This window comes from Sinocyclocheilus rhinocerous, unplaced genomic scaffold (genome assembly GCF_001515625.1).
Source record: "Sinocyclocheilus rhinocerous isolate Xijiao unplaced genomic scaffold, SAMN03320098_v1.1 scaffold2011, whole genome shotgun sequence".
Lineage (NCBI taxonomy): Eukaryota > Metazoa > Chordata > Actinopteri > Cypriniformes > Cyprinidae > Sinocyclocheilus > Sinocyclocheilus rhinocerous.
The window spans coordinates 159218-174454 of NW_015649239.1; the positions used below are offsets into that span (position 1 = coordinate 159218).

The window sequence follows — 15237 nt, forward strand, 5'->3', positions numbered from 1 at the left end:
TCCTTCAAAGTATCTTGGAGAGGTGAGGTGTCCAAGTTGCAACATCTAACTACTGGGGTGCCTCAGGGCTCAGTTCTTGGACCACTTCTCTTCTCTGTCTACATGGCATCATTAGGTTTAGTCATTCAGAAACATGGCTTTTCATACCACTGCTATGCAGATGACACTCAACTCTACCTCTTATTCCATCCTGATGATCCGACGATAGCTGCTCGCATCTCACCTTGTCTAACAGACATTTCTTGCTGAATGAAGTCATTTGTAAGTTGCTTTGGATAAATGCTTCTGCTAAATGACTAAATGTAAATGTAAATGTAAAGTGAAAAAAAAGTGAAATTATTGTACTGGTGAAGAAAGTGAACTTGGAACAAAACTGAGATCTGAGCTATTTATGATGATCCGAGAAGTCCTTCAACCACAGTACTCTTGCGGGGACCTGGAAACAGATTTCTGTGCTTTCTGACAATATGCATAATGAACTATGTTTGTTCTTCAGTCTTTGAGAGGATTTAACCCATCCAAGTGCACACACACACACACACACACACACACACACCAATGAGTAGTGAACACACACGAACACACACACACACACACACACACACACACACCATGTGTGGGGTTTTCATGGAAAGTTGACTTCTGGAGAACTATAAATAATATCAGCATTGTGTTGTGAAACATTTAGACCAAAAACTGTTCAGTAGGGTGGCCCTTATTTTTGGACTTTTGAAATCTTCTGCTCTCACCCGCCCTTCATTAGAACTGGAAACAAACCAAATTTTTTTGAGATTGGACTACGTTTGGGGTGTGAAGAAAGTGAACTTGGAACAAAACTTAGATCTGATCTAGATATTTATGATGATCCGACAAGTCCTTCAACCACTGTATTCTTGTGGGGACCTGGAAACCGATTTTGGCGCTCTCTGACAATCTGCATAATGAACTGCGTTTGTTCTTCAGTCTTTGAGAGGAGTCCGTTGTACTCTTGGATAAGCACAACAACTCTTTCTTGCATTTGCATTGTTTGCCCAGGGACCAGGATCTTCATTTAGGAAGTCCTGATGGAGATCAAGAATAATGAAGAAGTGTTCAGTCATTGTCTTGACATGTTGCCAAGTATGGTGTCCCATACTCTGAATTTGTGCTCTGTTGCTCAAGGACCTCAGTCTTAGTTACTGAATGTGCAAGAGAGTGCTGTACATTCACTTCCTCCACCTACAATCCCTGCCGGTACTGAGACTCGAACCCACAGTTCGGGCCAGTTGTGGCCTAATGGTTAGAGAGTCATCTGATATGAGAAACAGTCAAAAGTTTATCAGTGAAAAAAACCTTCAGTAATATTACCAATCAGATCTTGAAGTACCTGTTAATAAAACGATACATTCTTTGAGCATACCCTAAATGACAAATCTGAATGGTATTTTGCATACATTACATACTTCTAGTGGAGAAACAAATGAGGGGGTGAGAGGTTAACATTTCCAATAAAAAATGTACCCCCCAATAAGGGCCACCCTAATCCCCATCCACGATTAAGGTCTTTGTGGCAGCCATAGCTACCTTCTATACACTGTTAGGTGATGGGTCTCTGGGAAGACACTAGTTGGTAACCTGTTTCCTTTCTGGCACTCAAAGCACTATGATGAGTCCTGCATTTTATACTAGAGTCCCAGCCTGGGATCTGGTCTTGGTTTTAGAGGTGCTGTCACTGGCGCCCTTCAAACCTCCGAGATTGTTTCGGAGAAATTCCTCACCTTAAAGATGGTGTTCTTGCTGGCTTTCACTTCTTTAAAGAGATTAGAAGATTTGCAGGCCCTGTCTGTTGCCTCCTACTGCCTAGAGGTTGCCCCAGGTCAAAGCGCCAAAGCAATCCGACACCCTAGACAGGGCTATGTACCTAAGGTACCATAGAATACCGTCTACGATTCTGCAGGCCTTTCATCGTCCTCCTTTTGTGTCGGCAGACCAAGAGAGGCTGAACTTGCTATGCCCTGTGAGGGCCCTTGAAATTTACGTTCAGAGAACCTCTAGATGGTGGAATTCTGACCAGTTATTGGTTTAATTTGGGCCTCCTAAGAAGGAGTCCCCAGCTTCAAAGCAGACCATCAGTAAATGGATTGAGGAAACCATTTTTATTGGCAATGAGGCACACAATATGCCTCTGTTGGTAAGAGCCTTTTCTACAAGGAGTATGGCCACTTGGAAAGCTTTATTGCTGGGGGTCTCCCGCCAAGATGTTTGTGATACTGGATACTGGTGGTCTTCCCCGCACACATTTAAAAGATTCTACAGTCTGGACCTACCTTCTGTCCCATGCTCATCGGTGCTCTTGTCCTGAGATTGTGCCTAGATAGTTTCACACCAGGACAGGCACTTGTTAGTATGGCGCAGTGATATTTCATTCCCCATAGCATGATAAACTTCAGATGCAGAGTGATTCCCTCGAAAGTGAACATCTCAGGTTACGGATGTAACCATGGTTCCCTGAGAAGGGAACAAGGCGCTGCTTCGACTTGCCATACTTCATGCTTGCCTGTGACTGGCTTGCTTCAGCCAATCGGAAGCTAACGCTACTTTGTTCTGGGTGCTTTTTATAGCTTCCATGGCATGCTGACAAATGCATCAATCAAGACTGGAGTAGCTGCACATGTGCTTCAACACCAGTCACGCTGATGGCATATCCCCATAGCATCGTTAAGTTCTGATGCAGTGTTTCATTTCCTTCTCAGGGAACCATTGGTTCATAATCCAGACGCTTCTGTTTTGTTTAATCTGCCGACATGAACATATTAAAGGCAGAAAATATTTTTATTAGTCCAGAATACAGAACATATAAAATCATCTAAGACAATGAATCGTCAGATAGAAAAAAAAAATGCTATTGACTGTAAAACCTTTAGCTACTGACTGCAATTGGTTATGAAACTTATAGATCATAGCATGCAGTAACATTTTAGTTAATACATTTCTCTCAAAAATAAATATATTGGAACTTTGTCACACACTTTCCTAAGTACACCTATACAATGCTTAGATTTAAAAGCATTTGCAGGCTGGTGCTGTAGTTAATTTCTCTTTTGATAAAGTTCATCGCAGACACTCAAAACAACATGGAACATTCTTGAATAATCTGTAGTACTCCTCTTGAATCTGATGATAAAAGGAAAAATATTTGCAATTACAGGTGCAGAATGGTAAACAATAATATTGAATAATAATTAATGAAATATACTAAACAAATGTACAGAAGATCTTACCCTCCTGGATAGAACGCAAAGGAATATGAAAATGAACATCCCTTGGAACACGTTGGCAAAGGTAAAGAGATATACTGTGAGGGTGGTCTCATATAAGATGTGCATGACACCAAATGTCCAGGTAACTCCCAGAACAAACAGGAGAGCAATAGCTCCTCTTGTACAAGACCTGAGGAATAATTATTGAATTATAAAAAAAAAAATAATAATAATAAATGTTTGTAATATTTATGAGTTCAGGCTGTAGTTTGACTAGTAATTTTAATATTTAGCTACACTGACATGCCCTAAGGAGAAAATGAAATTTTACTCAGAACCTGAATATTTGCAGATACATTATGGAGTTCAAGTTAAGTCACATGTAACAAATACACCATGCAAACACAATGAATCAGAACATTGTAGAGGATGAGATGCGATCTTTTAATTTTTAAAAAAAAATTTTAATTAGCACTATATGAAAATGATGAAAGAATTTATTTACCTGATATTTTCATAGTGACTGATTTCAGGTTTCTTTACTGCAGTGTGACGATAAACCTTACAGATGATCACAGCAAATGCCAGCAGATTAACCTGGGAGGGGATAATTGGCTTTGATGTAACATTTATCAATCAAGAAAGTACATTGTGAACTATATGCAGCAATTTACTTAATTAAACAGCATATCATGTTATTAATTCATTTTTTAAAAACTGATTGACAGGTATAATAAAAGTACATTTTGGATGTCAATTTATCTTTTTTTATTTCTGTCTGCTGTATCAAGAATACAGCACAATGTTAATGATTGTTGTATTGATATTGAGTGTACATATTGAGTGTTGTTACTGTATGTTGCAATAACACAAGAGCTGATACTCACCAGAATGATTAGACAGGCTGGTCCTATGAAACTCCAGATGAAGTTATTTTCAGTGCTCAGCCAACACCTTAACAAGATATTAATAACATGAGATAGTAATGTAAAAGTAGATTTACATTGTCTGAAAAAAAAAGTGAGAGATGCAAGGCTTAAAGGAATAGTTCATCCAAAAAAAAAAAAAAGTTTGTCATTTACTCACCTTCATGTTGTTCCAAAGCTGTATGAGTTTATTTCTTTTGTTGAACACAAAATAATCTATTTTGAAGAATGCCGGTAACCAAACATTTGCTGGCAGCCAATGACTTTCATAATATGGGAAAAATACAAATAAAAATACTATGTAAGTCAATGGCAACCAGCGACTGTTTGGTTAGACGGAATTTTAATTTTTGGGTGAACTATACCTTTAAATATGATCCACTTTATTTTACAGACGTATGCTTTTTTAAAAAATTATTATTATTATTATTATTATTTTTGAATAAACTGCAGTCAGTTGCAAAACTATTTGCACTACAAAGTGTTTATGATTAGAATAATTAAAAATAATATAACAACAAATATAATAACAAATACTTTCCTTAACAAATACCACTAAATTAAAATACTAAAAACTTACACGGTACTAGTGCCATAATATTTATAGCCAAGAGTTGCAGATATTGCAACAACCACGGCAGGACACCCATAACCAAATATGTAGAAGTTCCGGTGGAGAAAACCTTTGTTATAGATGACACCAACAACGATGAGATATAAATGGATTCCCTCTATACACATCCAGGCAAATGCAGCCAAGAGGAAATAGTGCAGCAGGCCAGCGATAAGAGAACAGAACCACTGAAACACACAGTGAACAGAGATGTATTAATATTACATTGCACAACAGTACTTAACATAGGCTACTTTTGTATAGGGTTTATGTCTCCATCTGACAAATTAATAAAGTGTGAGGAGTGAACCTTGTGTGCGATCTTGTTAATCCCGATGAGGAAGATGAACTGGGCCATGAAGAGACTGCAGCACAGGTTCTTGTGGATCGTGGTTCTGGTGTTCTGGATGTCTCGGAAGAACCAGAAGGTGAAGATACACAGGGATAGGCAGATGATGGAGATCACCATTCCCAGCTGCGTTATTCTTGTCAGAACATTATAGTGTGCAAGCAACTACATAAAACAGAGCAGAAACAGGATTCTGCATGTAGGATTGATAAAAATCAAATTGTAAATTCTGCTCTAATTATATATGTTTACAAATTCATAGAAAAATTAAAGGGATTTACAGTGTAATAATAGCATACTGAAGAAAACATGAGAGATGCTCCCCTGTGCCATGTTGCTAAGGTGCTCTGGGTGGTTATGTGCTATGCTTAAAGTGAATATGATATTTGAGATTTGTGGATATAGTTTGGGGTTCTGATTCAATGTTTTATTGTCAGCTAGCTCTTCTCAACATGCCACATATCATTAATCATCAAAGCACAGAAGTAATGCATTAGATGCTGACATTTAGAATTAGAATTTATTTAGAATTGGGTTTGGTCAAATTACACTAAGTATGAGGGAGCATATAGTGACGTTTGCTGTAGCAGTCACCACTAATACAACCTACTGGACCTAACATTTTACTTATTTACCACTGTAAAAAAATGTTTTCAATATTTCAATATTTTTGAAAGAAGTCTCTTACAGTATGCTCACCAAGGCTGCATTTATTTGATCAAAATAATAAAAATAAATAAAACAATAAAAGAGTTTTCCATGCAATGTTTATCTACCCCTTGGTTTTTGAAAGTTGTTTAATGAAATGATATAAACAGTCTTCTTTGGCATTTAAACATTGCTGGTAAATAAATAAACAAACAAACTACATAAATAAAACAATAAAAGAGTTTTCTATGCAATGTTTATCTACCCCTTGGTTCTTGAAAGTTGTTTAATGAAATTATATAAACAGGCTTCTTTGGCATTTAAACATTGCTGGTAAATAAATAAACAAACAAAAAAATAAATAAATAAATGCATAACTTTGCATCTCTCCACTGTATTTATGTTCAAACTGAATGTGGGTATCTCAAATAAAATTGTACTACTTTTACTACTATTTCTACAGGTTTACCATGCCTTTAAATACTCCAAACATATAAAAGCACAATAACATTTATTTTACAGTGACTCCCAATTAGTATTTGAGTATTTCAGGTGAACTGACCTTCACTAATCACAAAGTGAGGTTAGTTCTGATAAATTGTCAAGCTACATTATTGATCCGTAGTTGCCAGTTGATTGTATTTTTTTGCATCTATTGCATCCAAGTACTTTTTTGGGGGCCACTGCATTTTTTGAGGGGACCAGTAGGGGGTAGCAGTAGTTTAGACTTACATTGGCTTGAGCAGAGGACATGAGAATTGCGAAGTGTGTCAGATGATTACAGGAACATGAAGTGTGTGTGGCATTCACATGACTGCGGGTACAGCCGTCCAAACTCCAGTGTCCCATCATGCTCTGGGAATACTCCCAAAATGCACACTTAGTCTCATCGTGGGCAGGATCTATCTCCTTTATGAAAAAGTAAAACTCATTCAGTGCATTAAATTAAAATTACATTCACACCCACAACTATTTCAAATTAATTAATAAATCAGCCAAACTGCACCTGTGTGTGTTTGAGAGTGAAGGTCACATTGTTCAGTGCAAATGTCTTTGGGTTACTGATGGCTGCTGCTATTACTGGTGAATTAACTGTAATTTCACCCGCTGATGCATAGCGAGAGTAATCGGCCACACCAGGGTCATCAGCGGGCTTTAAAAGATCCCCAATATTGTTATAAATGAGAAATACTATGGAGGTGCTGCCTAGACAGAACAAGACATAGAAAACAGACATACATTTTAATCATTTGGTGCATTTGTATTCAGTTTGCTATGAAGGTTTAAGAAAGGTCTTTCACAAACCGTTATTGTTTTCCTCTTTTGAATTCTTAGGGGTCAGCGAAATGGAGTTTCCTTGGATGTTTGTTGAAACTGGATGCTTATGTAATTGGTGGGGTTCAAATGTGTATAGTTTCATTTCTAGAAAACAAAGTGATTTGCACCGTTATCATCACAAACAGTTTAACTAAAATAGTGTTAAATTGCAATAAGGTATGCTGCCAAAAATCCACTGTAAAAATATGATTTCCGGTATTATTTCCGGTATTATGGAATGACACAATAAACATAACAATTTAAATAAAACATAATGAAATATGTTTCATCATGCAGGGACTTTCTAAATGACTCATAAACTTTTTTTAATGTTAAACAATAACAATAAAATTAATTAGTTAAATTAAATTAATTTGTTTTGTTTTGTTGAATATAGGTTTTCTGAAGATTTTAATACTTTTTATTTCCAAATTCTTGTAGTATTTGAGCACAAATTACATTTCCCCTTCAGTACTTAGTTAACTAATTAGGAGGTTTTTACAATATTTTTCAGTTAAAATTACTTTTGAAGTGTATCCTACAGCTGTTCTGTCCATAAGATTTGCAGTATATAAAATGAGTCATTCACTGCATGAAAAAAATAATCCATGCACAAAAAAGATAAAAAGCTTTCACTGAGGCGTAGGGGTTGAACGACTTCTGACTTTTTAAAGTCGACTCTTATGTGATGAAAGTCGAGTCGAAGTCGACTAGTCGCTGATGACAACATTAATGAACAAATAAGTCTGGAGCTGTAACAAACACCTTGTGCACAGCTATGGCATATGACACAGCACTGCCCACATGGCTATTGCTCCTATAACAGCTCATTTTTAACAGTTATTTTGATTGCGTGTCTGAATTAATTCTACCTGGCAGCACCTCTCTACTATTGAAGCGGTGGGATTTAGTTATTAAGAAATATATGCTTGAACTTTTCCGTTTCAAAGCTATTTTATTGAGAAATCACAGAACAGTGTTGACAATACATTTCCTCGCTGAATGATTCTGTGTGCGGTCGATCTGCGCGTGATGTAGGAGCTACTGTCTGTAATGTGTGTGCGTTACAGTGCATCGGCGCATTAGATTAGAACGGCTATTAACTTACCTACCTGTACAAAAAGCGGTTTAAAACGTGCATTCTCCTGTTCAATTTCGAGCATCCAGTAATATAATCGCCCCTACTGGGGCAGTACCACTTCAAAATACTTTAGATACTACACTGAACAAAATTATAAACGCAACACTTTTGTTTTTGCCCCCATTTGTCAAAAACAAAAGCGTTGCGTTTATAATTTTGTTCAGTGTAATATCTACCTTTAAGGTACTTTTATGCACCCTTTAGGAGTAAACAAGGTACTTTTTTTTCTGAGAGTGTAGAAAAACAGAAAATGTACTGGTAATTTTCTGCCTGGACATTATCCATTAAGTTTACGGACATTTCCTTTAACCCTACACCCTTACAAAAAAGATCTTTGGCATCTATGATTCCATGAAGAACCTTTAACCTCCATGTAATCTTTCCATTGAAAAAAAAGATTCTTTATAGTAGAAGAATATTATGATTATCTTCACATTATGAAAATATTCTTTAGACTTAGAAAAAATGGCTCTATTAAGAACTATTCACTGAAAGTTTTTTTTTTTTTTTTGTGGAACCCAAAACAATTCTTATATGACACTGCTATGAAAACTCCCTTTTGGAACTTTTATTTTTAAGAGTGTAGAACACTACACAATGACATATTGTGTAATTCAAACTACAGTACAAGTAAAACACCCGCGAAAAATCAATTTGGAAAATTCCTTAACATTCACACTGTACATTATATAGCCAATTCTATTTTTATGAAATGTAGTGCGTTATATTTTAGGCCTCAGAAGACTCACCTACTTCACCGGCATCCACCTGCATCCGCGTTGTGTGTGTGTATCCAGCAGACAGGGCCAGTGTTTCCTTCTCTGCTGTATGAAGGAGTGTGGTGATGTAATACTTCCTCAAATCCTCATTTATCCTATTCCATTCTACCTTTTCATCCTTCTCGACTAAGTTATTCACACTGAAAACCAGATTCTATCAGATAAAGCCAGAACAAAACAAACATGCAATGACTTAAGTTATGAACATCAACTGCAATCATGTATAATCTGTTAAGGCCCGTTCACACCAATGACGATAACTATAAAGATAATGATAAAGATATAGTTCTAAAAATCGTTCTCAATATTAAAACATAGCAGAGTCCACACCACAACTATAACGATAAAGGCACAAGAGAAACGATATCGTTGGAATCACTTTCAGAACGATTTTTTCCAGCTGATGAACGATAAAAACATTGACAGCCAATCAGAATCCATCCTGCTATAAGGGGCTAGAGAATTTAAAGCGGCAGACGCGTATGCGCTTAGAATAAATAGACAATATCGTTCGCTGGTGTGGACGCTAATATCGTTATCTTTATAGTTATCGTTCTTGGTGTGAACGGGGCTTTAGTCTATAATGTGGAGCGCTGTAGCTTCCTACTTGGTCTAAATGGTTTAAGTTCATCTACTGTAGGATGTAATGTATGTAATTGCGTAATTCATTACTATACTTAAATATTATTATTTTTTTAATTCGATAAATAATATTTTAATTTAGTGTTTCTTTGGGGGTTATGCTTTTTTAATTTAAACTTTGTTAAAGGGGTCATATGATGTTGCTAAAAAGAACATTATTTTGTGTATTTGGTGTAATGAAATGTGTTTATGCGGTTTAAGGTTCAAAAAACACATTATTTTCCACATACTGTACATTATTGTTTTTCCTCTGCGCTGGACACATCGGAATATTTGGGGTGAACTGTTTTGGAACAGTGTTGTAAATACAACTTAACCACTGATTTCTAGTCGTGTCCTCTTTTGAAAGGCCAAACAAATTAGTTTCGCCTTCACAAAGAAACACAGCGTCACACACGGCGGGCTAGAGTGAGCAGCGGCCGGCGGCCTAGAGTGAGCGGAGGCCGGCGGCTAGAGTGAGCAGCGTCCGGCGGCCTAGAGTGTGCAGCGGCCGGCGGCCTAGAGTGACCGGAGGCCGGCTTGAGTGAGCGGCGGCGGGCGGGCTTCTTTTTGGTGGAAACCATTCAGGCTTACTAAAATTAGCAGGTGTGTTTCTCTCTTCTTGCTTGTATGTGGAAGGGCACATATAAATTACCGTGATGGTTTCATTGATGTGTTCCTTAGGATGTTCAGACTCATCTGCAGGACTTAGTTTATGGCTGGCCATGGCCTCGATGTAGGACATGAGGAGAACAGGAGAGAGCTCAGCTGATGTTTGAAATCTTATCTCTTTCAGACGCTCTGGAGTTGACAGATTAATCATCTACAGAGAGGAAAATAGTTTTAAAATTCACTCCAATATGGTAAAAGATACATCATAAATGACAGTATATGAAAGATTATACATCACAGGGAAAATGCAGACAATACACAGCTGTCCTAACATGTTTATATCATTGGCTTTAAATAATCAGCAAACACATTAAAATTCTGCATATGTATAAACTTCCTCAGACAAATTTGGTTATAGCATGATTAGTCTATTATTATAAGAGGTCACAATACTTATAACAAGGCTAGTCACCAACCAGTCATTATGCAAAAGAGAATCAGTTTAAATGGTGCTAAAATTAGATAATTGTCTAGTATTTGCTATGAGAGGAACTGCAGGTCTACAACTTTGCCAGCAGAGGACGCCATTCTCTCACACTTACATCAGAACTGTGAAACTGCAGGATTAAGGACTGAATGCTGTAAGGACCTAAAAGCAGCTGTAAACACATGTAATATGTCTAAAATATCGATTATTATTATTATTATTATTATATTTTGTCATTGTTGTTTTTATATTATATATAAATACTATATCAGCTTAAAATGATATCTTAGTAATAAAGTTGATAGTGATGATAGTAATGATGTTTTGTCTTGCACTGATGCACATAAAGCAGCACTGTCACACTTTGCACTTTTTGTAATTAAAAACTTTCCTACTAATTTATTATTGCACGTAATATTATACATTAACTGTGGATTTAAATGAATTATAGTTGTAAAAAATAAATAAATAAACTATAACAACTGTGGATACAATTATTTACAGCTGATTATAAGATTATAAATATGTCTAACATATACACTACAGTTCTTTCAGTATTTTTATTTCAAATACATGCTGTTTGTTTTAACTCTCACTGAATCCTGAAAAATATATTATTATGCTTTCCACAAACATTTTAAGCAGCACAACTGTTTTCAACACTTATAATAATAATAAATGCAAATCAGCATATTAGAATATCCTTCTGATGGATCATGTGACACTGAAGACTGGAGTAATGGCTGCTGAAAATTCAACTTTGCATTTTAAATATATATTCAAATAGAAAACCGCAATTTATCTGCATTATACAGTATATGTAGTTTTTTTTTCTTCTTATATTATTTCTGTCTGGCTTCTGTTGAATAATGGCAAAAGGCAAGTTCAGAAGTTGACAATATTAAATAACAATAACAATAACAATATATATATATATATATATATATATATATAATATAATATAATATACATATATATAAAAAAATTTTTTAGCTTTCCAGTGTGTTGTCAACAGTCTCTTTGATACATCTGTGGTCCTGATGGCAGTGCTTCTTTGGGTTCTCTGACACACAAAAACACATAAATGTGTATATTTGGACAACTGATATTACTGAAATGCTTACCTTTTGTGTCAGAATGTCAGAATGTAGAAAAAAGCACATGGAGGGAAATTAAATGTAAAATTCAAAGCAAGATTATAAACAAGATTCAGATTCAGATACACTTTAAACTGAGAGCGGTGTGTAACTTTAACAGTTCTCACCTCTGCAGTCCGTCCCGCTTTTAGGCTTAAACCAGGGCCCTGCTGGGGACATATAACCTCTCATACATGAGCAGGTGAATGAACCGTTTGTGTTGTTGCATTTTGAAAAGGGTCCACATCTACCAGCATCCATACACTCATCAATATCTGTAATTCAAAGAATAACCGAGCTCATCTTCACTATTATAGAGTCAGTTGTGTACTCTTCTTCTTGGCATCCATACAGATTTTATAAGTCTATGTAGTGTCCAGATGCCTTCTGGAGCCATTCTATTGTATATGATTGATTCATACCTGTACAGTAGGTCCCATCATTAGTTTGAAATTTCTGCTTTCCGTTTGCAGTGAATCCAGACTCACAGGTACAGTAGTAATCTCCAATAGTGTTGGTGCAGTTGGCATTTAGGCCACATATTGCGGTTACATTCTCACACTCATTGTCATCTGTGAAGGGTCATATAAGCAGATCCATTCAACTGAGAAGCAGCAGCTCTATGCACCAGAATGTTTCAGCAAGATAGTCACAGGGGAAAATCTGAGCGAGTAAATCGGAGAATTACAAAATTCTGAATGAAATATTAGGAATAACTAATATAGTAAAATTTCTACTTTAAATGCCGACAAAACTAATTTGACATTTGAAAGGAATAAAACCTTTGTGTGGTTGCTAAGCAGTTGCTAGGGTGTTGTGGGTAGTCTATCAACTAGAAAAAAAATATATATTCAATTTTTTTTTTTCTGAAATTCACAAAAAAGGTCTCAGGTTAGTGATTTTGAAGAAACAAACAAAAAAACAAACAGACAACCAAAACAGAATAACAGCATTATTGTGAGTGTGATATTGCTTATAAACAAGAAGGTAATACTGAGTTATATTGGCAGTTATTATTATACAGTAAGTTATTATTATTATTATGTTATTAACATGTTATTATATTGATATCGGCAGTTATTTTAACCATTTTTGCTCCCTCAACAAAAATAGTCCTAATGAAGGATCAACCATTGCTTGTCTCTGAGCAGCACACAGTAGTGGTGTTTCGTCCCTAAATGCATTGAATTGTTTTTGAACATTTCCGTTGAGTGAATAATTCAGTGACTCATTTGTAACATAAAAAAGACTTGTTGCCACCTAATGTTGAAAAAATGTAACCTTCAGGAAAGGTCACTGAAAAATCATTTTTTTTCAGTGACCTTATATGTGTGACCTAAATATCAGCACTTATGTCAAAATCACAATAGAATAGCACATTAGATTCTACTGTCATATACAACTTTATACGAAACTGTCTAGAGCGCTAGGTTGTAAGGTGGGCCATAGGACTGTCCTGCAGGACAAGCTCAAGAACTGTTTCCACCCAAACTGTCTGATTATTCGGTTTGATATTGACCCTAACAACTATTACATTACACTCATTTTCACAAGATATGTGAACTACTCATATTATACTGGATGACAGTCTTTTCTGTTTGAATTTGTTACTCTTATACTAATATCAAAACACTAAAGTGCATTTACCATTTTGCTTTAATGTAATACAATAAAAGGCAAACCCTGGCAATTGTTGATTCCATCACCAGTGAACCCTTGTTTGCAGTAACAGGCGTTTTTGGAGTCATTGTTCAGACTGCAGCTGGCATTCTGGTGACAGGACTGACAAATGTCAACAAATCTGCATGGGTCCAGCACACTTGAAAACCAAGCTTTAAAAAATAATATAAAATAGAAACAAAATTATTTTCCAAGACACACATGCATTGGAGCACTTAAAGGGATAGTTCACCCAAAAATGAAAATTCTGTCATCATTTACTCCCCCTCATGTCGTTCCAAACTTGTATGAGTTGCTTTCTTATGTTGAACACAAAAGAAGATATTTTGAAGATTGCTGGTAATCAAACAGTTGGTGGTTGCCATTGATTTCCATAGTAGGAAAAAAAAATACTATGGAAGTCAATGGCAACCACCAACTGTTTGATTACCAGCAATCTTCAAAATATATTTTTTTGTGTTCAACATAAGAAAGCAACTCATACAGGTTTGGAACGACATGAGGATGAGTAAATGATGACAGAATTTTCATTTTTGGGTGAACTATCCCTTTAATGGGGATATTCAAGGCTAGTTGTCACATGGGCAAGCTGGTAACTATAAAGTTTAGCGTAAAACATCATTTTACACAAATTCTTGTTTTCTCTATCAATAGTTCTTTGTTTCAAACACCAAGTTCAAAACTAATTTTTTTAACAAATTCTGTCCTCCAGATAAAAAATACAGTATAATCATATTTTTGCAATAGCTGTTGTGATGAACACAATAAAATCACACTGGCATAGGGAATAACTGTATAATGAAGGTAGATTTTTTTTGTATTGTGTTCTCAGTACAAGCGTATAGATAGATAGATAATATAAAAAATAAGTTCCTGGCCATGTGAAAACGTACAAAGCTGAGAGTGAATATTTTCAAAATAAAGATAAAAAAAATATAGATATCTTGAAAAATAGTGTTGCCTGAAGTAAAAATTGTGATAATTAGTCATGGTCTCCCCCAAATTAGACTACAAATCGTATTTAATTTAATTTGATTTATTTATGGTGATGTCTTATGCTCTGAGTCTTTACAAACAAATTATTTAATAAAACATGTAAAGCATAACTGAGCAATAGATGTATACAAAAAGTTCATTTGATGTATACAAAAAGTTAAATGTTTAACTTGAACTGTATCAAGATCACAAAAGGTAATCAAAGCGACTTACCAGCAAAAAGCAGGAGTTTCATTGGAGAACTGTGGAAAAACTCCATTTCGGAGATGAGTCTGGACTGTCTTTAAGCAGTACGTGGATATCTGTGTGACGCACGATACTTCCTTATGTCAGCTTCCTGTTTCTCTAATCCTGACCCTTCCTGTCCATTTCAATCAACCCACAAAAACACAGAGGGACATAAAACCTAAAGATTCATGTGATCAAGTATGATTTGAGAAGGTTTCAATCTGTGTGCCTAATGAAAGCATGTATATAAGAAGTTCACATGGTCAGCGTCACACATTTGTAATGACCCCCGAAAAGTGCAGAATCTCAACTCTTAGAACCTTATTCATTTAATGTCCAAATGTGTCTTTGCTTTACACTTTAAACTTTATTTACAGTTTTTGCCTATTGCTTACACACGTTTTGCTAAATTTGGCTCATTGTGTCAAAACTCTACACACAAGCAAATAAGACACAACACTGGGA

The 15237-nt window shown here is 35.8% G+C and overlaps 1 protein-coding gene across 1 annotated transcript; it reads right to left on the reverse strand.

The window, feature by feature from the left end:
* Positions 1 to 2831: 2831 nt before the first annotated feature.
* LOC107710447 (adhesion G protein-coupled receptor L4-like) lies at positions 2832 to 14814 on the reverse strand. Its single transcript, XM_016515214.1, has 16 exons — positions 14758 to 14814; positions 13551 to 13700; positions 12291 to 12440; positions 11997 to 12143; positions 11726 to 11795; positions 10289 to 10457; positions 8983 to 9166; positions 7081 to 7197; positions 6782 to 6981; positions 6508 to 6684; positions 5089 to 5292; positions 4746 to 4966; positions 4127 to 4193; positions 3745 to 3836; positions 3261 to 3429; positions 2832 to 3153 (listed from the first exon to the last, which is right to left on the reverse strand). Exons 1-16 carry the CDS (start codon positions 14801 to 14803, stop codon positions 3091 to 3093), a joined length of 2226 nt encoding a protein of 741 aa, XP_016370700.1. The 5' UTR covers positions 14804 to 14814; the 3' UTR covers positions 2832 to 3090.
* Between the last annotated feature and the right edge of the window lie 423 nt (positions 14815 to 15237).

Coding starts and splice junctions, on each gene's coding strand:
- LOC107710447 (XM_016515214.1), bottom strand. CDS start 14,803: ATGGAGTTTTTCCACAGTTCTCCAATGAAACTCCTGCTTTTTGCTG. Junction 6,982..7,080: donor AAAAGAGGAAAACAATAACG/GTTTGTGAAAGA, acceptor TGTTCTGTCTAG/GCAGCACCTCCATAGTATTT. Junction 5,293..6,507: donor TGTCCTCTGCTCAAGCCAAT/GTAAGTCTAAAC, acceptor TGTTTTATGTAG/TTGCTTGCACACTATAATGT.